This window comes from Chrysemys picta, chromosome 3 (assembly GCF_011386835.1).
Source record: "Chrysemys picta bellii isolate R12L10 chromosome 3, ASM1138683v2, whole genome shotgun sequence".
NCBI classification, from domain to species: domain Eukaryota; kingdom Metazoa; phylum Chordata; order Testudines; family Emydidae; genus Chrysemys; species Chrysemys picta.
In genome coordinates this window covers 70,467,308-70,492,534 of record NC_088793.1, presented here as the reverse complement: position 1 = coordinate 70,492,534, position 25,227 = coordinate 70,467,308, and the positions used below count along the sequence as shown (strand labels likewise).

At 46.1% G+C, this 25,227-nt stretch overlaps 1 protein-coding gene across 3 annotated transcripts in view; it reads left to right on the top strand.

The window, feature by feature from the left end:
- Window positions 1-25,227, top strand: part of GABRR1 (gamma-aminobutyric acid type A receptor subunit rho1) — an 87,824-nt gene that overhangs the window by 27,041 nt on the left and 35,556 nt on the right. For all 3 annotated transcript variants that reach the window (XM_065588199.1, XM_065588200.1, XM_065588201.1), the window contains exons 2-3: window positions 434-487; window positions 13,799-13,905. In XM_065588199.1, coding sequence (XP_065444271.1) covers window positions 434-487; window positions 13,799-13,905 — 161 coding nt within the window. The remainder of the gene's footprint in view (window positions 1-433; window positions 488-13,798; window positions 13,906-25,227) is intronic.

The window sequence follows — 25,227 nt, the reverse complement described above, 5'->3', positions numbered from 1 at the left end:
TAGTAAACATAGGTCCAGAAATTATTATAGATTTCTTCTTGCAGAGCCAATGAAACCAAGTAAATTATTACAAAGGACAGTCTTGGACCCTGTGTAAAGAATGTGATCTATCCTGTCTCAATCCTCTGTCCAGCAACCTAGAAGCAATACTGACAGTAGTTTAGGTCCTCATCTCCTATGGCTATGTTGGCACTCAAGAGGAGAACAGAAGGATGGATTAAAAAAAATGCAGGTGGAAACATTTACACACTTTGTAAAGGTGGGCAAAGCAAGGACACATAGGTGCTGTAGTTCGCACCTACCCCTTGCCACTACTGCCTCCAACGCCACCTTTTTTCCTGGTATTACTCAAAGGTTAGATTTATAACGTGACAAGCTTTTTGTGATATTCTGAATGTTTAAATTCTTCCTTGTCTCTGTCTTTTTCTTACAGTCAACCGCAAAGACAGAGACGGGAAACACATGGAGAAACACACAAGCAAGGCAGGTATGCTACTAAAAACATATCGTCCCGGTAGCCATTACATCTTGCTAGCTCTTTATATTATTGGCTGTCAGCAGCAAAATCACAATGCTTTCCTCCCCATCTGAAAGGGTCAGATTTAAGAGAAAAATCCCAGTTAGCAAATGAACATGGGAACTCCAATGGTAAGTTCCGGTTTGATGCTCAGGGTGGTGAGGTGTTAGTCTGTTCTCTCTGCTTCTAGGGCAGGTAACCCACTTGTCAGGAGGTGGTGGTATCCTCCTTTGTGCCTAATCCACTGAAGATGAGTCTGTTACAGGCTTCATCTACACCAGGGGTCGGCAACCTTTCAGAAGTGGTGTGCTGAGTCTTCATTTATTCACTCTAATTTAAGGTTTCGCGTGCCAGTAATACATTTTAATGTTTTTAGAAGGTCTCTTTCTATAAGTCTATATTTTATATAACTAAACTATTGTATGTAAAGTAAACAAGGTTTTCAAAATGTTTAAGAAGCGTTATTTAAAATTAAATTAAAATGCTGATCTTACGCCACCAGCCTGCTCAGCTCGCTGCCAGCCTGGGGTTCTGTTCACCTAGCCCAGCAGAGGGCTGATCAGGGCCTGTGGCCGGGACCCCAGATCTGGGGGGGAGTGTTTTAGGGGTCAGAGCAGAGTGCTGGGGGAGGGGGTTCAGGGCAGAAGGCTGGGGTATGTGTGGCAGGGGTTCAGAGATCAGGGCAGAGGGATGGGGCTGTGGAGGTGCAGGGCAGAAGGCTGGGGTGCTCGGCTCGTGGGGGTGCTCCCAGCCCCCTGCCCTGAGCGGCTCATGGCAGGGGGCTGGAAGGGATATGCCCTGTTCTACCCTCTTCCCCCAGGCTCCGTCCCTACCTCTCTCTGCCTGCTCTACAGAGCTGTGTGCATGCTGCCGCTCTTCCCCCTCCCCCTCGCTAGGGCCATCAGCTGATTGGCGCAGGGAAGGAGAGGGGGAGGGGCAGGAAAGCACTACGCTGGGGGAAGAAGCGGGGGAAGCTTGGCTGCCGCAGAACCAAGCTTCTGCCTCCTGCCCCCGCAGGGGAGAGTGGTGGGCGGTGGGGCTGGGAGCTGGGACCGCGGCAGGGAGCTGCGTGCCATTCAGAATCAGCTCGCGTGCCGTGTTTGGCATGAGTGCTGTAGGTTGCCGAGCCCTGATCTACAGAATCATAGAAGATTAGGGTTGGAAGAGACCTCAGGAGGTCATCTAATCCAACCCCCTGCTCAAAGCAGGACCAACACCAACTAAATCATCCCAGCCAGGGCTTTGTCAAGTCAGGCCTTAAAAACCTCTAAGGATGGAGATTCCACCACCTCCCTAGGTAACCCATTCCAGTGCTTCACCACCCTCCTAGTGAAATAGTGTTTCCTAATATCCAACCTAAACCTCCCGCACTGCAACTTGAGACTATTGCTCCTTGTTCTGTCATCTGCCACCACTGAGAACAGCCTAACTTCATCCTCTTTGGAATCCCCCTTCAGGTAGTTGAAGGCAGCTATCAAATCCCCCCTCACTCTTCTCTTCTGCAGACTAAACAAGCCCAGTTCCCTGAGCCTCTCCTCGTAAGTCATGTGCCTCAGCCCCATGATCATTTTTGTTACCCTCTGCTGGACTTTCTCCAATTTGTTCACATCTTTTTTGTAGTGGGGGGCCCAAAACTGGATGCAGTACTCCAGATGTGGCCTCACCAGTGCCGAATAATCACTTCCCTCGATCTGCTGGCAATGCTCCTACTAATGCAGCCCAATATTCCTTTAGCCTTCTTGGCAACAAGGCACACTGCTGACTCATATCCAGCTTCTCATCCACTGTAATCCCCATATCCTTTTCTGCAGAACTGCTGCTTAGCCAGTCGGTCCCCATCCTGTAGCGGTGCATGGGATTCTTTCATCCTACGTGCAGGACTCTGCACTTGTCCTTGTTGAACCTCATGAGATTTCTTTTGGCCCAATCCTCCAATTTGTCCAGGTCACTCTGGACCCTATCCCTACCCTCCAGTGTATCTACCTCTCCCCCCGCTTAGTGTCATCTGCAAACTTGCTGAGGGTGCAATCCATCCCATCATCCAGACCATTAATAAAGATGTTGAACAAAACTGGCCCCAGGACCAATCCCTGGGGTACTCTGCTTGATACCAGCTGCCAACTAGACATCAAGCCATTGATCACTATCCACTGAGCCCGATGATCTAGCCAGCTTTCTATCCACCTTATAGTCCATTCATCCAGTCGATACTTTTTTAACTTGCTGGCAAGAATACGGTGGGAGACCGTATCAAAAGCTTTGCTAAAGTCAAGATCTATCACGTCCACTGCTTTCCCCATTTCCACAGAGCCAGTTATCTCATCATAGAAGGCAATCAGGTTGGTCAGGCATGACTTGCCCTTGGTGAATCCATGTTGACAGTTCCCGATCACCTTCCTCTCCTCTGAGTGCTTCAAAATGGATTCTTGAGGACCTGCTCCATGATTTTTCCAGGGACTGGAATGCATCTTTCTGTACCTGAGCCACAGAGGATGTGAGCCTATTACATCCTCCATTACAGAGCCTGGCTCTCTAGCTTAAGCTGGAGAGACCTGTGCTTTTTGCTCAAGAGATCTCCTGTTCAATCCTGGACATGTGGCTGCTTATGTGTCATGTGCCATCTTGGCAAGCACACTAGGGATTGACTAGGGACCTCCAGAGCTGAATGCATTAATCTCTACAGCTCAAGCTAAAGAGCCAGCTTCTGTAATGGGAGGATGTAATAGGCTCACATCCTCTGTGGCCCAGGTACAGAAAGATGCATAACAATCACCATCAGTGTGTTACAAACACATCTGTCCATCTCGCCCTTAACTGAGATCCTGGGGAAATTCCACACCCTCTACTCACCCTAGCAGCTGGGGGTCCCCATCCCTTCTAGTAACAGAACAGTATCTACAGAAGACGACTTCTGATAGTAGAAGGATCTTTAGTCCAGCAGACAAAGGCATAAAAAAGGTCCTATGGCAGGAAGCTGAAGCTAGACAAATTAAAAACTACCTAATATTTCCATTTGGAACAGTGAGGGTAGTGAGCCATTAAAACAACTTATCTAGGCCTGCAGTGGATTGTCCCCCACTGAACATATTTAAATCAATAGTGATGTATTTCTAAAATATGTAGTTGAATTGGAGCACCTGTTATTGGGCTTTATGCAGAAATTAGTCAGTAAAATCTATGGCCTGTGTTATGCAGGAGATGGATGATCATAAAGTCCTTTCTGGCCTTAAAGTCAATGAATATAAAAGATGTCCAACCATCCCTTATGTCTAGCTAGGAATCCCACTCCTCGAGCCTCAGGGAAGTCTGTAGCAGTTCAGATGCCAGTACACCCTTTGAGTTCTGCCTCATGCTGACTTTTCTGTCCCTAATGGAAAGCTTCTCTCCTTGATCAGGACCATTACAAATATATGACTGAGATCAATGATATGTACAGATTCAGTAGGTGGCATTAGCTTTTTTATAATGGCTGCAGTGTAGCCCTAGCTAATCAGGAAAAGGAAGCATTGTCAAGAGAACAGGGGAGAAGCTATACCTTGAACAGAACCACATGAATCCCAGAGGGGGACAGTGAGTTCAGGAAACAAATTGGCTTCCAAGGCATCTTTTAGAAATCCAGTGCGTGCACCCACACACCCACATACTAGCATTCTCCTCTGGGGTCTACAACTGCACTCTCTGGTGCTGCAATATATGTGCACAGAATATATGTGGCTGGAAAATACAGTGTCTGTGTGTCAGTTATAAACTTCCACCTCAGCCTAACCTATACAGAGCCCACAGCAGCAGTCTCTGTAACAGAAGTACTGTGCAATGTCAGTCCTAGCCAATAATGCAGCAGTTGGCAAACTTGGCATCAGGAAATGTCACTCATTTCCCTCTCTTCAGTTCTGCCCTTCTGATCATTAAGGCAATCTCCTTAGCATGGGTATTAAGCAGAGCCAGATTTAGGGTATGTCTACACTACGGGATTAATCCGAATTTACAGAATTCGAGTTTTGGAAACAGATTGTATAAAGTCGAATGTATGCAGCCACACTAAGCACATTAATTCGGGGGTGTGCGTCCATGTACCGGGGCTAGTGTCGATTTCCGGAGCGTTGCACTGTGGGTAGTTATCCCATAGTTCCCGCAGTCTCTCCCGCCCATTGGAATTCTGGGTTGAGATCCCAGTGCCTGATGGGGCAAAAAACATTGTCGCAGGTGGTTCTGGGTACAGCCTCACCCCTCCCTCCATGAAAGCAACGGCAGACAACCATTTTGCGCCTTTTTTCCTGGGTGAACACAGCAAACGCCATACCACGGCAAGCATGGAGCCCGCTCAGCTCAAGACAGCAGTCTTGAACATTGTAAACAACCTCGCGCATTATCGTGCAGTTTATGCTGAACCAGGACCAGAAAAACGAGACAAGGAGGAGGCGGCGATGGCAGCGCGGCGACGAGAGTGATGAGGACATGGACATGGACACAGAATTCTCTCAAACACAGAATTCTCTCAAACTGCGGGTCCCAGCTCTTTGAAGATCATGTTGTTGATGGGGCAAATTCTATCCATGGAACGCCGATTCTGGGCCCGGGAAACAAGCACAGACTGGTGGGACCGCATAGTGTTGCAGGCGTGGGACGATTCCCAGTGGCTGCGAAACTTTCACATGCGTAAGGGCACTTTCATGGAACGTTGTGACTTGCTTTCCCCTGCCCTGAAGTGCCAGAATACCAGGATGAGAGCAGCCCTCACAGTTGAGAAGCGAGTGGCGATAGCCCTGTGGAAGCTAGCAACGCCAGACAGCTACCGGTCAGTCGGGAATCAATTTGGAGTGGGCAAATCTACTGTGGGGGCTGCTGTCATGCAAGTAGCCAAAGCAATCATTGAGCTGCTGCTATGAAAGGTAGCAACTCTGGGAAATATGCAGGTCATAGTGGATGGCTTTGCTGCAATGGGATTCCCTAACTGTGGTCGGGCGATAGATGGAACCCATATCCCTATCTTGGCACCAGAGCACCAGGGTACCCAGTACATAAATCGCAAGGGTTACTTTTCAATGGTGCTGCAAGCACTGGTGGATCACAGGAGACGTTTCATCAACATCAACGTGGGCTGGCTGGGAAGGGTTCATGACGCTCGCGTCTTCAGGAACACTACTCTGTTTAAACGGCTGCAGCAAGGGACTTACTTCCCGGACCAGAAAATAACCGTTGGGGATGTTGAAATGCCTATAGTCATCCTTGGGGACCCAGCCTACCCCTTAATGCCATGGCTCATGAAGCCATACACAGGCAGCCTGGACAGGAGTCAGGAGCTGTTCAACTACAGGCTGAGCAAGTGCAGAATGGTGGTAGAATGTGCATTTGGCCATTTAAAAGGTCGCTGGCGCACGTTACTGACTCGCTCAGACCTCAGCCAAACCAATATCCCCATTGTTATTGCTGCTTGCTGTGTGCTCCACAATCTCTGTGAAAGTAAGGGGGAGACCTTTATGGTGGGGTGGGAGGCTGAGGCAAATCGCTTGGCTGCTGATTACGCGCAGCCAGATACCAGGGCGATTAGAAGAGCACACCAGGAAGCGCGGTGCATCAGAGAAGCTTTGAAAACCAGTTTCGTGACTGGCCAGGCTACCGTGTGAAAGTTCTGTTTGTTTCTCCTTGATGAAAACCCGCCCCCTTTATTGACTCATTCTCTGTATGCAACCCACCCTCCCCCTTCGATCACAGCTTGCTTTCAAAGGAAATAAAGTCGCTATCATTTAAAAATCATTTATTCTTTATTAATTGATTATAAAAAGAGGGAGAAAACTGACAAGGTAGCCCAGGTGGGGTTTGGGAGGAGGATCGGAGGGAAGGAAAAGGCCACTAAAAAAAGGTTAAAATAATGACAGCCTTTTGCTTGGGCTATCCACTGGGGTGGAATGGGAGGGTGCACGGAGCCCCCCCCCCACCCACCCCCCGCGTTCTTACGCATCTGGGTGAGGAGGCTATGGAACATGGTGAGGGGGGAGGGGGTTATACAGGGGCTGTAGAGCCAGTCTGTGATCCTGCTGCCCTTCCTGAAGCTCTACCAGACGCTGGAGCATGTCTGTTTGCTCACACAGCAGCCCCAGCATTGCAACCTGCCTCCTCTGATCTTCCTGCCGCCATCTCTCATCTCGAGCGTCTCTCCTCTCCTCTCCTCACATTGGTCCCTCATGTCCTCATGTTGATCCCTCCTGTCCTCACATTCCCTGGCATCTTTCCTATACTTTGAAACCATGTCCTGCCACTCATTCATTGCGGGTGGAATTCCATGATTTCGGCGAACATCTTGTCTTCCGTCCTCTTTTTCCGATGCCTTATCTGAGATAGCCTTTGGGATGGAGGAGAGAGGCTTGAAAAATTTGCAGCTGCTGGAGGGAGGGAAAAAAGGAGAGAATTTTTTTAAAAGATACATTTTACAGAACAATGCTTATACTCTTTCATCGTGAACAACACTATTCACATTACATAGCACATGTGATTTCTGTGCAAGGTCGCATTTTGCCTCTTAATATTGAGTGCCTGTGGCTTTGCTGCTAGAGATCACAGACGCAGGTCCGGGCAACAGAATTCGGCTTGCATGCGGCCATGGTAAGCCATTGTCTTTCGGCTTCTGCGCCCTCCTTTCCCACATACCAAACAAAGCCCGTTGAGTGCTGCGGTTTTCCTGTTAACCTTCAGCAGCAGAAAACAAACTAACTCCCCCCCCCATCCAATTCTCTGGGATGATCGCTTTATCCCTCCCCACGCTGCGTGGCTGGTATCAGGGAAGAACCCTGCAGGAACCAAACTAACCCACCCCCCCACTCGCCATGAATTCTCTGGGATGATCGCTTTACCTCTTCCCCCCCACCGCTTGGCTGGTACCAGGGAAGATCCCTGCTAGCCAAACGCGAAAAACTCAGGGCCAATTCCTCCTCCCGCTGCGCTTGGCTAACTGCAGGGAAGGATTTCTTTTTAGCCACAGGCAAACAGCCCAGTAGGAATGGCCACCTCTGTTCCCTTAATTAAATTCCCGTATTTCAACCAGGTTACCATGAACAATATCACTCTCCTGAGGATTACACAGCGAGATAATGAACGGATGTTGCTTGAATGCCAGCAAACACCGGGACCATACGCTGCCAGGCTTTGTCATGCAATGATACCAGATTACTTGCTACTAGCATAGCGTGGTCAAGAGTCCTACCATGGAGGACGGAATAAGGCTGCACTGCCCAGAAACCTTGTGGAAAGGCTTTTGGAGTACCTCCAGGAGAGCTTCATGGAGATGTCCCTGGAGGATTTCCGCTCCATTCCCAGACACATTAACAGACTTTTCCAGTAGCTGTACTGGCCGCGAATGCATCCCAAGTCCTCAGGGCAAAGTAATCATTAAAAAACGCTTGCTTTTAAAACAAGTTTTATATTTTAAAAGGTAAACTCACCTGAGGTCCCTTCCATGGGGTCATGGTCTTGGATACTGGCTTGGGAGGGTACTTCAGTCAGGCTGAGAAAAAGATCCTGGCTGTTGGGGAGAACGGAGTGCTGTGTGCTCTCCGCAAGCTCGTCGTCGTCCTCCTCCTCCTCCTCCTCTTCCCTATCCGCAGAATCCTCAGGTGTGGCTGATGACATTACCCCCGCCTCGGAATCCACGGTCAGAGGTGGGGTAGTGGTGGCGGCCCCCCCTAGAATTGCATGCAGCTCAGCGTAAAAGCGGCGTGTCTGCGGCTCTGACCTGGAGCGACCGTTTGCCTCCTTTTTTTCTGATAGGCTTGTCTGAGCTCCTTGACTTTCACGTGGCACTGATCTGAGTCCCTATTGTGGCCTCTCTCCATCATGCCCTTGGAGATTTTTTCAAAAATTTTGGCATTTCGTCTTTTCGAACGAAGTTCTGCTAGCACTGAATCCTCTCCCCATATAGCGATCAGATCCAGTACCTCCCGTACAGTCCATGCTGATGCTCTTTTTCGATTATCGGCCTGCATGGTTACCTGTGCTGATGAGCTCTCTGTGGTCACCTGTGCTCTCCTCTGCTGGGCAAACAGGAAATAAAATTCAAATGTTCGCGGGGCTTTTCCTGTCTACCTGGCCAGTGCATCCGAGTTCAGATTGCTGTCCAGAGCGGTCACAATGGTGCACTGTGAGATAGCTCCAGGAGGTCAATGCCATCGAATTGCGGCCACACTAACCCTAATTCGAAATGGCAATATCAATTTCAGCGCTACTCCGCTCATCGGGGAGGAGTACAGAAATCACTTTTAAGAGCCCTTTATTTCGAAATAAATGGCTTCGTTGTGTGGACGCGTGCAGGGTTAATTTGATTTAACGCTGCTAAATTCGAATTATTCCCTTAGTGTAGACCATGCTTTAGATATCCACAAAACTCAGGGCTGCTCAGTGGAGGCCAGTACATCAGAAAGTGAGGAGGGAAAACTGAGTCTCAGTGCCTTAGTCTGCATCAGTTCATTGCAGCATAGATAGAGGAGGCTGTTCCTCCATCAAATCAGAACAAGGTAGGGTTTCTACATTGCTTACCCTGAGGAGTGTCTGCTGTAGATTTTGGGGACCATTTTCCTCTTCCAGTGCTCCAAAAGGGAAGAAGAAAGCAGCAAGTCACATTGGATTAGTCAAAATGTTTGTCAACATTTTTTCAATGGAAAGTCATTTTGAATGAACCTAAAATTCTCACAAACTATTGCTTTGTTTGAAGGTTTGATATTTTGATGAAAAAATTGAAAACATTCTTTCTGTTTTTGTTGTTTCAGCTAGAAAATGTTTTTGTTTCTGTTTCAAAAACCAAAAAAGGCTGGGGTTTGATTTTTGGGGTTGGGGGAGGAGGGGTTATCCTCATTTCTCTCTCTATTGTATTTTCCCCTTGCCCCAAAGGGGAAAATATTTTTTCAGAAGGGAAGAGGAACAAAAACTGAATCAACCCCCAAAATGTTTTCAGTTTTCAAAAATTACAATGAAAATTTTCAAATTTTGAACAGTCAAAGCAACAATCTTCATTTCACCTTTTTTACTGAACATTCTAAAAAATAAAACATTACAATTTCAAATAAATAAAATAGTTTTTATTTGAACATGTTCACGGAAATAGATTGATATATTTTTGACCAGCTCCACACTTATTGGCCAAAATCTTCCGAAGTGGCCGCTGATTTTGCATGACTCATTTCTGACTAAATAGCATTTTTGATGGGAAAATCTTTCTCAAACACTTTGACCAGCTTTAGTCAACAGCACTGCAGGGCAAGTCCAAACAGCTTCTTAGCCCTTTGTTTTCCCAGATCCTCAACTAGTATAAACTGACATAGCTGCACCTGAGTCAATAAACTGTGCCACCTGGGGATATGAGCCTTAAACTCTTAATCATTTTCTTCTTAAAATGAAATCATACTTTTCACCCTTTCTGTGTCAAAGGAGCTGCTATAAGTATATGTTCTGGTTTGATATGGCATTGGGGAATAGCTCCCATGAGCTCCTACTCAACCTGAATTCTGACCTAATCTTTCCCTCCCCAGGCAGACAGTGATGCATTGTAAAAAATGTGAAGGCATTAGGATGTGAGACCATGATCTAGCTGTCAAGTCTGTAGACCACCTTTGAAGTCTGGATTAGATCATGTGTGCAAATGAGTTTAGTGGCTTCCATTCAGCTACATAACCATACAAATCAGGCCACTTACTAGTCATAATGTCAGTTTTTGCAACGTCTTCCTTATGAAAAACACAGGAATAGCTTCAAGCATTACATTCTACTGTAGAGGTGTTCCAGGGCTAAATGTTTCTTGGAGGTCTGTCATCCAGGTCAAAACCTACACTGTTTGAGATTATTATTGTAGTGCCCTGGAGATTATGGTTAGGGATCAAGATCCTTCTGTGCTAAGAACTGTATACACATAATAAAACGGTCTCTGCCCCACAGCGCTTACAATCTGCATAAAATGAGGGAACAGGTGTATATAAAACAAATGTGAAGAAGGACAAGGAAACATGAGATCCCAGCAGGAGATGGGATAGTTCAAAGTACAAAGCATATCCATCGTTAGCTTTCTAAAACAGTTGTGGATCCTCTGCTTGACAATTTAGTGGTTGCCTAGATAAGTGATCACAGCTTAATTACATTTGTTATGTGCAATATAGTGCTGACAAGTAATATGTAAAGTCACTTGGCGCTCTAAAAGGCACAATTTCCCAAGGCTGAAACAATTATAAGCAAAATTGATGGGAGGAAACATTTAAACAAAAAAGTGTGAGTGAAAATTGGGAGTTAAGAGAACTTCTCCAGATGCCCACAGCCTACAATTCAACAATCATCGAAGAAGGCTTCTGCAGTTAAGACATCCTGATTAAGCAGAAATGAAATAATATATAATATACATCAAATCAACTTCAAATCGTTTATTGATGATATTACAACTTTGCTTGACAAAGGTAACTGTATTGACATCATAGACTTATAGGAGGCATTTTTACTTAGTTCCATGTGACTTTCTGATTTAAAATATAGCACAATTCAAGAATCAATGTAGTCCACATTAAATAGTTTAAAAAGTGGTTAATTGTTAGATCTCAAAAGTTCATTGTAAATGGGGAATTAATATCGCATGGGCGTGTTCCCAGTCCTGCTGCAATCTGTTCTCAGACCTGTGCTATTCAATATCTCTTATCACTGATCTAAAACAAAACATAAAATCATAGCTCGAAAGTCTGTAGATAACAAATTGGCGTAGCGGTAGATGAATAGAGCTTAGTGACCTTTTTTGACAACCTTTTTGCAGGGAAAAATGCAGATTTGGCAGCACTAAAACATTTTGCAAATTTGTACTGATTTTTGTCAAATTATTTTGGTTGAGGAAAAAAAACCCTTCAAAAATTCCAAAAAAATCAAAACATTGGGTTTTTTTCTGTTCCAAGCAACTTTGTTTCTAAATGTCCTTTCATTTTGTTTAAAAAATGCTTAAAATGGAAATATGTTGTTCTGGGGTCAAAATATGTTCATTCAACCTGAAACAATTGTTTTTTCACTTGTCAACCAACAGAAAAACTGTTGTTGAGCCAGTTCTATAAATGACAGGTCAGGTCTACAGAATGTTCTGGATTGTATAGTAAACTGGATGCACTTGAACATGTGTTTAATATAGTTAAATACAAGTCTATACATCTATGAACAAATAATGTAGATCAGGAGTCGGCAACGTTTGGCATGCGGCTCGCCAGGGTAAGCACCCTAGCGGGCCGGGCCAGTTTATTTACCTGGTGACGTGGCAGGTTCGGCCGATCGCGGCCCCCACTGGCCGCGGTTTGCCGTCCCGGGCCAATGGGGGCAGCGGGAAGCCGCGGCCAGCACATCCCTCGCCCGCGCCGCTTCCCGCTGCTCCCATTGGCCCGGGACGGCAAACCGCGGCGAGTGGGGGCCGCGATAGGCCAAACCTGCCACGTCAGCAGGAAAATAAACTGGCCCAGCCCGCTAGGGTGCTTACCCTGGTGAGCCACGTGCCAAACGTTGCCGACCCCTGATGTAGATTATACAGGCTGGGGGACAGTAACACAGAAAAGGATGTAGGGGTCATGGTGAATAACCAACTGAAGATGAGTTTGGGGCTAAGAAAACAAGTCCATGCAATCCTTCCATGTATAAGCAGAAGAATATTGAGTAGAAGTAAGGTGGTGATATTACCAGTGTATATATCATTAGAGAGACCATTACTGGAATTTTATGTTCTGTTCTGGTATGAACAATTCAAAAAGGATGTTGCTAAGCTGGAAAGGGTTCAGAAAAGAGCTACAAGAATGATCTGAGGTCTGGAAAGCCTGCCTTACAGTGAGAGGCTAAAGAAGCTCAATCTAGTTAGCTTAATAAAGAAGGTTGAGAAGTAACTTGGTCATTGTCTATAAGTACCTACATAGTCAGGGCTTTTTAATCTAGCAGAAAAGGGTATAACAAGAAGTTAAATCTAGACAAATTCAGACTATAAATAAGGCACAATTTTTTATCTGTGAGGGTAAGGAAACATTGGAACAACTCACCTAGGGATGTGATGGATCCTCCATCACATAAAACCCTTAAATCAGGACTGGTTATCTTTCTAAAAGGTATATTCTAGCTCAACCAGAAGTTATAGGCTTGATGAAGAAATCACTAGTGAAATGTTATGGCCTGTGTTATGCAGGAAGGCAGAGTAAATTATATTAATGGTTCTTCTGGACTTCATGTTTATGATCTATGAGAATTCAGCATGATAAAGCAAGCCCCCACATTCACTAGAAATATTTTTCTCTCTCGAAGATACTTCTTCTATATTCAGAAAGCATGCCACAGTCAAGGATTTTTGGTTTTTTGTTTTGGTTGGTCTATTACTGACTTACCTTTTTAATTAACTGTGAAAAGGGGTGTCTGAGTGCAAGCTGTTGACATACAGTATATTTTTTGATCAGAAACAGAAAACCTTCCTGAATCCTTCTTTTTCTTGGGCTCCTCAAGCAACCTAGCCCATAAAAGAGCGCCACCTATTCTATAGCCAGCCCTGACTCCCACATAAGTATAACTACATCAGAGAAATAAAATGGATGCTGCACTTGAAATCTGTCTTTAGACTGAAACACTTTACTCTGTTTTCAGAGGTAAACTTGGCACACACCCAAAGCAAAGTATCGACTACAAGATATGGTGCAATTGTATACACTTCTGGTATGACCTCATATATTCCTATCTCTAGCGCTCCCTGTTCTCTTTAGAAATCTGGGGCAGGAGTTAATCATTTTATTCCAAGCTGCAAGTCAACTTGCCTCCTGGCTGGGTTCCCAATCCATCTCCATTTTGTTCCTGGGCTGCAGCCAGTAGGCTTTTATTTGAGATATTGTTTCCCTAATTCCTATCCTCGTGTCCTATCATAAATCTACGTCAGAAATGCTGCCCTCCTCCCCCAAAACGCTTATTCTTTTATTCACTTCTAATAGCATCTAGTGTAAACAAATATTTGAATTTTTGTATCTAAAATATATCACAAACACAGATAATCTTTATACCGAAACAAGAGTTTGAAATGACTATTTTGCCATTCAGCCAGTATTCGAATGAGAACCATTCAGAATACTCTGTCTCACCATGTAAAATCCAAGAGTTCTTTTTAAATTACATGCTATCAAACATCAGATATGAACACAGGGATATAGTTTGATTGGTAGATGAACAAGACTGGTCTCTAGTTGAAGGATTAGAGTCAAATAATTGCATGTCTCTTAAACACGGTTAATTCTAATAATGCTGTATATCTTTCCCACATAGCCCAATACTAAAACGAAGCCCTGACATCACCAAATCACCACTGACGAAGTCAGAACAACTTCTGAGAATAGATGACCATGATTTCAGCATGAGACCAGGTTTTGGAGGTATGAAACCCATGCATTTGATTCTTATTTTTTGGAGTATCTTTTCTGTAAGAAATACTGTACAGAACAGTGTCTCACTGGTGAGTGGACTGACAAAAGAGAGATTGGAAAGAACTGTTCGTTGAGAAAGACCATCCTTGTTTCTGTTCTGAATTTACAGCTAGGGTGACCAGATGTCCTGATTTTATAGGGACAGTCCTGATTTTTGGGTCTTTTTCTTATATAGGCTCCTATTACCCCCCACCCCCGTCCCGATTTTTCACACTCGCTATCTGGTCACCCTATTTACAACACAGCACGTTCTCATGACTGAGGGGGCTTACAACAACATGGCCTTCCTCCTAGGATCACCAAATAACTTTCAGCAAAACCATGAGACTAAGCTTATGCCCAAATAAATCTGTTAGTCTTTAAGGTGCCACCAGACTCCTTGTTGTTTTTGTAGATAGAGGCATCATTTATGGATTTTAAACTCCTCGTATTGAGCTGTACCTGTGACTGGTAAAAATATATCCAGGTTCAGTTAACATTTATTTCTAGATTACTGTGAAATATTAAGGTTATATCTCACTATGACAATGTTTGTGTGTAATCAACTAATTTACAATACTTGCTGACCTTGTCTCTTATTATAAACTAAGAGAATATTTAGACTACTTTGTGTTAATGTTTTGCTCACAGTCTTGCAGTCGTATGCGACAGCAAACCAAGCTTTTAGAGCAAAGGATTAAGAAGACTGTGCTTTCTTATGACCCGCTGGATTAAAGAATGTTGTAATTTATCTACCCTTCCTGGCTGACAGATGGTCATACAAATCCAGGATACCATTATACATCCTGATGGGAGAAGCTTTTATTACCAAATGCTTGATATACACAATACCAGTATGTTCAGTTCATTTTAAAATGTCTGCAGTTTCAGGACAGTCCATTAATATTGCCATTATTTATTATAATAAATATCTTGTACTGTAATTGCCAAAGGTATACAGTGGCTGGTCAAAGTCTGGAGGAGGAAGAGGAAGTACAGCAGTAAAACTATAGAAGAGTCTGTGTATGCATTTAACACATCCTTATTAAATGCTAGACATCTAAAAAACAGAAGTGTTTGGTACTAGCTGGCATGTCCATTAGCAGTCTGAGATGAGAAGGCAAGTAATGACATACGGAAAAATCCACTCACTCGTAGAGATAGCCCATCCCTAAATTTGCCACTACCCATACAATACCTATTCTGTGTATTAACAGAATGCTCTCCAGGGCTGTCAGACTGGCAGCATGTAGCACAAAGAAATTAAAAAAAAAAAAAAACATTCAAACATACAGAATAAGCACACCATCCCCCCGCATGTGGGCAGATGTGCACTGCACAGAGCCCCATTGAAGTCAGTGAAGCACCACATGGGTGCAGGGGGTCCACTCACTTGGTTCTGACTGCATGATTAGATCCTAAAGAGAGCATAATCAACTAGATCCACAAAGAGAAATAGCTTAAATGTTTCTTACTATCTTCATGAAGGATTCGTTTTACCCAGGCCTCCTGCCTATGGAACTCCCATTGACTGGAGCGGGAGTTGTGCGTGCAGCTATATTGCCGGATAAAACTCTGTTTTATCTTGTACCTGAAGGATGCCATTTTCAGTTTATCAAAGGCCATAAATATTTGGTATGTTGAAGCAGTTCCAATGGTCAGTACTACATGTATTTACTCTTTGAATAAGTGGCAATCTTTAAAGGCAGTATTGTCCTAAGCATCAGCAGCTAAAAGGATCTTAAGGGGAGGACTGTGGGCACTCATTGCCCTTTCAAAAAAGGGTATAAGTGACCACAAAGGATTGGGAATGGGCTGTGGTTAAGGGCATAAGTGTCAACCGGGCATTTTCAGCCGTGTTCCATGCATGCAGCTAAGGGCTGTTGCTCTAGTGCCCAGGGCCGGCTCTACTTTTTTTGCCGCCCCAAGCAGCGCGCCGAATTGCCGCCGCGGACGGTGGGGGCAGTCCGTGTGCCGTTAGGGCAGCACGTGCGTTTCTGCCATGGCGGCAATTCAGCCACCAAATTGCTGCTGCGGGCAGCTGAACATAGAAGCTGCCGCCAAATTGCTGCCGCCGTGGAAACGTGCGTGCCGCCCTAACGGCACACAGACTGCCCCCGCCGTCCGTGGCGGCAATTCGGCACGCTGCTTGGGGGAGCAAAAATACACGGACTGCTGCCCCAAGCACCTGCTTGGAATGCTGATGCCTGGAGCCGGCCCTGCTAGTGCCTGCCTGAACCGTAACAAGTTCACCCAGTCATCTCACATCTATCCACTGGCGCACACAAATACCAATACCCTCAGCCTCTATTACACACTGATTAAAGGATCACCAAGCACACAGGACACCCTGGGCTGGAGTGAGACATGCAGCAGGGCTGGGAGGGAGACAGGCAGCTAATTGTGGTAGCTGGGCAAGAGGAGGGTATGGGACAGGCTTCTGGGAGCGTGGAAGGAAAGCAGGGATGTGGTTTTGGTTTGAAGGGGGATCTCAGCCAATGAAGGGCTGCTGCACAGCCTACCTGTTGCACTGTTTCCAGGCCCAACTCCTTTTTAGGTGGTGAGGGAGAGGAGGAGTATGGCACTGCAGTAAAATATATCAGCCCTTTGGAACCTTCCTCAGCTGCATGGAGGTGTAATTGATACAGAGGTACAGACTCCTGAAGCCATTGTACACCCATATGATGAGCTAAGGAGGACCTGGAGAAGGTGGCACTATGGATACACTCTTTGTCTGTCTGTAGTGGTCACTTCTGCCACGGCACTTCCAGCCACTAGGCCTTCCAAAATACCGTAGAATAGTGGCTTTCAACCAGGGTCCAGGGATCTCTGTGGGTCTGCGAGCAGGTTTCAGGGGGTCTGCCAAACAGGATCAGTGTTAGACTCACTGGGGCCCAGGGCAGAAAGCCTAAGCCCGGCCGCCACCCAGAGCTGAAGCAGAAGCTGGAGCCATGGGGCCCTGGGCAACTGCCTGCTTGCTACCCTTAACACCAGCTCTGGCTTTTATATGCAGAAAAACAGTTGTTGTAGCACAGGTGGACTGTGGAGTTTTTATAGCATGTTGAGGGGGCCTCTGAAAGAAAAAGGTTGAGAACCCCTGTTGTAGTAGACACCAAGCATATCCGTGACTGCAGTCTTTACCTGTGTAAGATTTCCAGTTTGCTGCGATCAGGACGGGATCTGATTACATTGTAACCTGGAACCCTGCTGCAGGCTTTCACTCAGTTCTAGGAATTGCTCCAAGGGTGAACAATGCAGCCTTTAGAAGCAGGACATTGTTCTACACTGAACATGCTGGGTGTGCTGCCAGCCAGGTGCTTGTGAAAGGTTTCCAAGTGCCTGTCACAGCTCTTTTGTCCTCAACAACTCTGATGTCCCAGCATGGTTTGAGCGATAGGAGGTAGTTTCCCTCTGTGTGAATGCCTAGCAATGGTGAAGAGCAAGCCTTTTAGATACACAGAGAGCAATATTGGTTTACATTACACTTTTATAAAGTGTCACAGCCAGAGCACAGAAACAATGCTGCTCTGAGACACTCAGCGAGCCTTCACCAGGTTAACAGGGTATTGCTGGTGTATTAGGATACACTGTGACAATGTTGTATATGGCCAAAGTGATGGAGGATGCGAGGGACAAGGAAACCTAGGATCAGGGATCCCAGAGTGATTTGCCAGAAGGAGGTGGCTTGCAAGGAGAGTTTCCAGCATCTTTGAGCTCTCCTCTTAGAATCATTATAGACAGCATTATAGCCAACAGGTTTGTAGGAAAGGAGCCTGGAGGAACAGATTACAGGGCTGTAAGATTGCATGCTTCAGAGTCAGTTTAAATGGCTATGGTTATCACAACCCACTGGCCATTCAGAAATGGGCAGTAGGCCCAAGAGTGTATTAACATGACTGTCCTGTGACTCCTTGCAATGTGTTATACACTCTCCTGTCACGATCCTGGGCTCTTTAGCTGTTTATCTCTTCCGCCATATTTGTATTACACAACTGATTAGCACCTGTACTCCACTCCTCAGGGCTTTCAGTGGGGATGTTACACACGGTAACTCTAATTTTGTTCAGGTCAGACTATGAGGGTAACACACAACAGGTTGTGGTGTTTTCTCAGAGCATAGCCCCCATATTTCCCCCAGAGCTCTGAGAGCCATAGCCTTCAGAGAAGGCAGCTGGGACTCACCAGGATACCTCCTGCTGGCTGGCTAGCCTCTGGATTGGTTGCTTGGCCTCCCCTTCCTGATTCTTCAGTGTATGGCAGATCGCTCATTCTACCTGTTTGATTATTCAGATGGTTTGCAGAGTGGGAGCAGCAGAGAGGCCTAATCCTCCCTGCCCTCCATTACTGAATAGGATTTTTTTCAGGACACCAGCTGTGGGATCCACAGAGGGACTTATGTGTTGCAATGCTGAGCATCACAGCACCTAACTTTTGCACCTAGAAAATCACAGGAACACCACTACGATTCACAATGAATGAGGAGAGATAGGCACTAAGCATGCAATCCACAAAATGCCCACTTTTGTCAAAAAAAAACATGGGGTGCAGTGTGGAGGGGGTGAGCAGAGATGTCAGCCCCCCCAGAGGGAGGAGGCAGGGCTGGGGGTGGAAGCAGTGTTCCAGATGCAGGGGGCATCCCTGCAGGGTTCCAGCGACTGGACAACAGCCTCCTGCGGGGCCCTGCAGGGTTCCAGTAACCCGGCAACATCCTCGCGCAGGGGTTGTGTGAAGGGCAAGATTTCAGCAACGGGAAACAGCATGGGGCAGGGCCTCGGGCGAGCGGCTGGGGGTGTCCCATTTTCTCTTTGGGAAATATGGTCACCCTAACAAAAGCCAGCACACTGGGCGGGGAGCCATCTAAGCCAGCCAATGGGAGGTGCTGACGACAGAGTGCTGTGCTAAGCCACGCCTCTCTCATGAAGATGAATGCCTAAGTCCAGGCTGCAGAGAGGTGCCTAGCTCTGCTTAGCAACCCACAAACAGGAACCTGCAGCCTGGAGTCAGGTGCCTTAGGAGATTCTTGAGGGAGTGAGTTAGGTGCCTGCAGGGCCCCACAGAGGATTCAGGGGGCCTGCGGCAAAGCGGGGGAGCTGCGGCGCTTGTACTCACCCAGCGGCGGTCCAGGTCTTTGGCGGCGGGGAGCCCTTCAGTCGCTCTGCATCTTCGGCAGCACTGAAGAGCCCCCTGCTGCTGAAATGCCACTGAAGACCCGGAGTGGCTGAAGGGCCCCCTGCCGCCGAAGACCCGGACCGTCGCTGGGCCAGGGCTTGCAGGGCCCCTGTGGGGCCCCGGGGCAAATTGCCCCACTTGTCCCCCACCCCAGGGTGGCCCTGGGTGCCTGCATTGTTCCACACAAAATGGCCAGAGGATAAGGTGGTGCCATCACTGATCCACCTTATAATGTTCAGCCCAGTGGCTGGAGCATGTGCCTGGGATATGGGTGACCAAGTTGCAGTCCACGTTCCTCTGCCAGAGGGGAAGAAAGGATTTGGACAGGGGTCTCCCACCTCATGGAAGAATGTGTCAACCACTGAGCTATGGGATATTGTATGTCGAGCTCCCTCAGTCTCTCTTGCTGAAGCTGTTCCACTGGATAAAATAAGGATAGTGATTGTAACAGGGGGGACTGGAGGACCCCGGGTCTCCCACCTCCCAGATGGGTGCCCTAACCACTGGCCTGCAGAGTCATTCTTATGTGCTCTCTTTCTCTCATGTCCAATGATTATTTAAGTTTGTATCCACAGTGGAACAGTCATTGGGCTGGAGAGAGAAAGTGTGTGGAAATGTCTCTGTAGTCCAATGTTTAGGGAACCCACCTGGAGCTTAGAGACCCTAGGTCCAGCCCCTCTGCTACAATCACTCCTTCATTATCATGATGCAAGGCCCTAAGAGGAGACCTACTGGATCGGAACCTGCATGTGATAAGTGTTCAGCTGCCTATCTTCCTCTGGCTTGTGAATCCCTCATGAATCCCTCTGGGTTTAGGCAGGAGATAGGCATCCAAATGCCAAGAGGGAGGCAGCAGGGTGCATACCCAGAGGCTGAAACATAGGTGCCTGTGAAACTTTTAGGTAGGCGCCAAGTGAATTTAGGTGCTTACAGTGTTCAGCAGTTTTGGCATTGCAATGGAATCCCCAAACTGGGATTTAGGTGCCTAAAACAGGAAGTTAGGTGGTGCCTAACTCCTTCTGTGCATCCATACCTATGTTCCTCTGTGTTCTCTAATTGACCTGTGAAAACTTGGATCCTGAGCCCTGTAAAACTATTCCTTCTGTTAAGACGCTATAAGGGGTCAGATTAAAAACTAATAGGAGTGGGTTAGTTCACCCTTTTATACAACATTATATTTTAGGCACCCTAATTTTTCTTAAGACTTGTCTACACGCAGTTTTTGTACCACTTCAGCTACAGCAGTTTAGAAACTACTATAATTAAATCACTGCAACCCCTTACTATTGACACAGTTATGAGTAGAAAGATGCTTATATTGGTATAATTTATTTAGGTAAATATATGACAAAAGTTATACCACTGTAAGCGCCATTATACTGGTATAACTGCATCCACACTAGGGAGTTGGAATCATTTTAACTATGTGTTTTTGAACCAATACTGTTAAATCAGTAAAACAACTGTGTATGGACCAGCCCTTAGGTGCAAGTTTCAGTCACCTAGAAAAGTCTGGCTGGAGTGGCATTTAATTGCCACGTACGTTTCCTCTGAAGACTTTAATGCCATTCAATTAAATTTAGAATTTAAGTTCCACCCATTCTCAAACTACCTGTGTGGGATACTGCTGTGATTGTATGCAGTGGTGTTCTCAGTGCTTCCTGAGGTGGTACAGTCATGTGGACTGGTATTACGGCTGTTGTGACTAAAATGGCTTTTGGCCATCTGACATTTTGTATCATTGTTTGGGGCTTAATGGCATAGCACTGTCCCAGTTTTGCCTCAGGGCCAGCTCTGTTGTCCAGTGGGATAATGGTCCAAATATAGCCTTCTGCTGCCCTAAAATCCTTCAAAAGAAATGACAGAAATTGGCCCAATAAAAGGTATTACCTGAGCCACCTTGTCTTGCTCAGATCCTGGCATCCACACGGCTACTACAACACTGCAAACAAAGTCTGGCAATGCAGTTTGTTTTTCACTGTTTGAAAGAAGACGCTTTTCCTTTCCAGGTCAGGGACAAGTTGTAAAGGGATAATTAGTTTTTCCTTCACAGTTTAACTGTCTAGTTTATTGTCCAATTCATATTTCATACAGTATTAATTACATTATGAAACAGCTCTATCATCGACATAGCTCCGTATTAACCACTGGGTGAGATTACAAATAATTTTCTGTCAGTTACAGTTTGATTATGGAGCCTAGACATAATGTAACAGGAAAGGTTCCACAGTATTTGTGTGGGAAGTTAATAAAACATAATTCAATACTACCCAGACATTTAATTGTCTCATGATAAATTAACTCTGCTTTCTGGAGAGGACTAGACTCTGGACTAAAAGAGAAGAACACCAAGTGCTAGGGCAGGGGCAGGCAAACATTTTGGCCCGAGGGCCACATTGGGTTTCTGAAATTGTATGGAGGGCTGGTTAGGGGAGGCTGTGCCTCCCCAAACAGCCAGGCATGGCCCGGCCCCCATTCCCTATCTGACCCCCCCGGCTTCTCGCCCCCTGACTGCCCCCCCAGGACCCCTGCCCCATCCAAACACCCCTTCTCCCTGACCGCCCCCAGAATCTCTGCCCCTGACTGCCCCCCCCCCCCCGCTACCCCATCCAACTCCCCCTCTCCTTCCTGACTGCTCCCCGGGACCCCTGCCCCCCATTTAACCCCCCTGTTACCGCCCTCTGACCGCCCTGCCCCCTATCCACACCCCCGTCCCCTGACCACCACCCTGAACTCCCCTGCCCTCTATCCTGCCCCCTTACCAGGCTGCCTGGATCACCGGTGGCTGGCGGTGCTACAGCCGCGCAGCCCAGAGCACCAGGACAGGCAACCGCACCGCCTGGCTGGAGCCAGCCACACCACCGCGCAGCACAGAGCACCGGGTCAGGCTGCAGCTCTGCAGCTGTGCTGCCCGGCAAGAGCTTGCAGCCCCGCCACCCAGAGCATTGCGCTGGCTGCGCAGTGAACTGAGGCTGTGGGGGAAGGGGAACAGCAGGGGAGGGGCCGGGGGCTAGCCTCCCAGGCCAGGAGCTCAGGGGCCAGGCAGCAGGCAGCTATAGTTTGCCCACCTCTGTGCTAGGGCAATGAGTGAAATAGATACAAAAAAGAAGGTAGTGTTTACACAATAATAGGACACATAATAATAATAATATTTTGCATTACTGTAGCATTTGCCATTTGAGTATCTCAACTGCTTTAAAAACATTAATGTTCAAGGGCCTGGTCTAAAACCCAGTAAAGTCATTGAGAATCTTTCCACTGACGTTAATGGGCTTTGGATCAAGCCCAAAGTCCCCCAACATGCCTGTGAGGAGGGTAGATACCATCATCATTTTGAACTAGCGGTGATGAGGTAGGGGAACAAATTTCATCACTTCCACTCCTGGGCTTCACCTTCTCAACCATCCTTCATCTTCTAATCATGCCATAGAATTATCTGATAGCAACACAAGATTCTGAGAGGGTGAAATAGATAACATTTTTGAGAGAGTGATGAAAAGTAAGAGTCTAGCTTCTGACTTTCATTGGCAGTTAAAAAAAAGAAGCAGCATCTTGCAGTAGGTCAGTTTTTACTGCTTCACTTTTAAATGCACTCAGTTTCCTAGTGAGTGTCACAGGACTGAATCTCAGCTCCTGATGGGCTCCTAAACTATGGCAGACTCTTGTCAGATGGTTTGGAGGAGGTGACATCCATACACAAACAGAGATCACACAGTCTTGACCCCTGTCTTTCCACAGCCAGGCTCCAAGCAACACCAGCGCTTCTCAATAAAGCAGGAGTAGGAGAGGAATGATTTAAAGCAGACTTAAGATAGGTCTTCTACATCAGAGGTTCTCAAACTATGGTCCGTGGACCACCAGTGGTCCGCGAGCTCGATTCAGGTGTCCGCGGATAGTTCCCTCTAAGGTGCGTGCCTGGGCGGCTGCACACAAGAGAATGAAGGGCCACCCACCTAATTGGTGGATCTGCACAGGCATGGCTCCACTAATTAGGTGCCTGGACCCTTGAGAAGATGCACATGTAAGGTGAGGTGGTGGCCTTGGGGGGAATAGGGGGTAGGTGGGAGGGGGCAGTGGGGATGAGAAGAGGGGTAGGGGGCATTTGGGATGTGCAGGGCTGTGGTGGCCAGAGAAAGAAGCGACTTTCCCCAGCTCCAGGGCTGCGGCTGCTGGGGAGAGACCCCCCTCCTTCCCAGCCTCAGCTCTGTGGCTGCTGTGGTGAGAGAGACCCCCCACACACACACACTCCTTCCCAGCCCCAGCTTGGGGAGAGAGGGCACATCCATCGCATTAGAAAGGTAAGACTACTGATATTAAAATATGAGTTGTGTGCTTTATTTGTAGAACAAAAAACCATTAATTATTAAAGGTTTTTTTAATATAGCACTTTTATCCAAAGCACTTTACAATAGTTAGTTAATGGTACAAACAACATTTGGAAAGATCATTAAGTGGTCCGCCGAGACTCTCAGCAATTTTCAAGTGATCCACGAAAAAAGAAGTTTGAGAACCACTGTTCTACACTTTAACCACTACAGCAGCATAGCTGCAGCTTGTAGCCCTAAGGATTAATCTGATTGTCTGTATAAATATATATTTCTTATAAAATAAGTATTTGATGTATTGGATTTATAGATTTATATTAAAAGTAAGTTTAGCTGTAATGCAAGAGACCTACCTACAGGTTAAACTCTGTATGTTAAAGCTAATGCGTAGTTAACAACTTTTGAGACCCTTCCCAGGAAAAAGTGAAATTAGGCCAAACACCCACGCAGATGTCTAGAGACCTTTACCTAGACCAATAGTAAAATGGGGTGTAAAATGAGGGGTTTTTCCCACATTCTAACATATTTACCACAAGTGCGTACATACCTGTCATTCATACGCACATGCATACTAGCCTATGGGTAAGTGTACCCTAACATTTCCGTGGGGGAAGAATGAAATATGGGCATAGGAGGGAGGATTTCCAATTAAATACCTTATAAAAAGGCAGGCAGTTTGCCATTAGACAGGCAATCTACCCATCTACCTACTCCTGTCTACTCTTCATTGCCTCCACCTTTCAACTACGTATCGATACTACTTATCTTCCACACGACTATTAACTATTGATAGGTCGTACTTCATTCTTTTCAAGACTGTAAGTTAAGAAGGGATTTAATCTCATTTACATTTTATTTAGATAAGGCATATAGAGTTAAGTTAGAAAGCAAGTCACTTTGCAGTAGCTTTCTTTACTAGAAGTGTGAAAAATGCCCAAGGTGTTGCCAGCACCAGATTATTATCAAGAACAGGGTGTGAGTATTAATCCATTTTGCAGTGTATAGCCTTATATTCTCTTAAAGAATTGTGATACAAGTGTAACTCTGTAATTCTAACTGTTTTACCATTGACTTACTATCTTCATTGATTTTAATAAAAAGTCTTTATGACTACATCTGTTTCTGTGTAAACTTCCTGTCACAACCCCGAATTTCCTTTTTAAACTCTGTGAAGCCTGATTCAGGACGAACTCTATCTTCTGACTAAACAAATTGGCGAGCCAAATACCCATGCTAATTAATATTCACAATAATTATTAAACTATTTAAAATTAATAAAATTAATTAATTAATCAAAGAAAATAAAATTAAGTGGATAAATTAAATCAACGCTACTAACCTACCCCAAATCAGACTACAAGCTGCACCGCTGTAGCACTTCAGTGTAGACACTCGTTACAGCAACAGGTTTTTATCCCATCGCTGTAGTTAATCCACTTCCCTGAGAGCTGGTAGCTAGGGAAACGGAAGAATTCTTCCATCAGCCTAGCACTGTCTATTCTGGGGGTTAGGTTGAGTGTGGATTTTCACACCCTGAGCGATGTAGCTGGGCAGACCTGGCTGTAGGGGGGGCCAAGGTCTGGCTCTGTGTTCTGTATCTTATAGTTTGCAATACATCAGCAATTAAATCATGTTTGCAAACCTGAGGCGTTTTGCTGTTCAAAGGGCCTGTACACAGTTAACATATCCAAATGTTTAAAATAAAAAAAACTATAGTTCATTGGGGGTGGGGGAAACCTCATAGGAATTACCATACTAATCAGACCACGGTTCCATCTAGTCCTATGTTCCGTCTCTG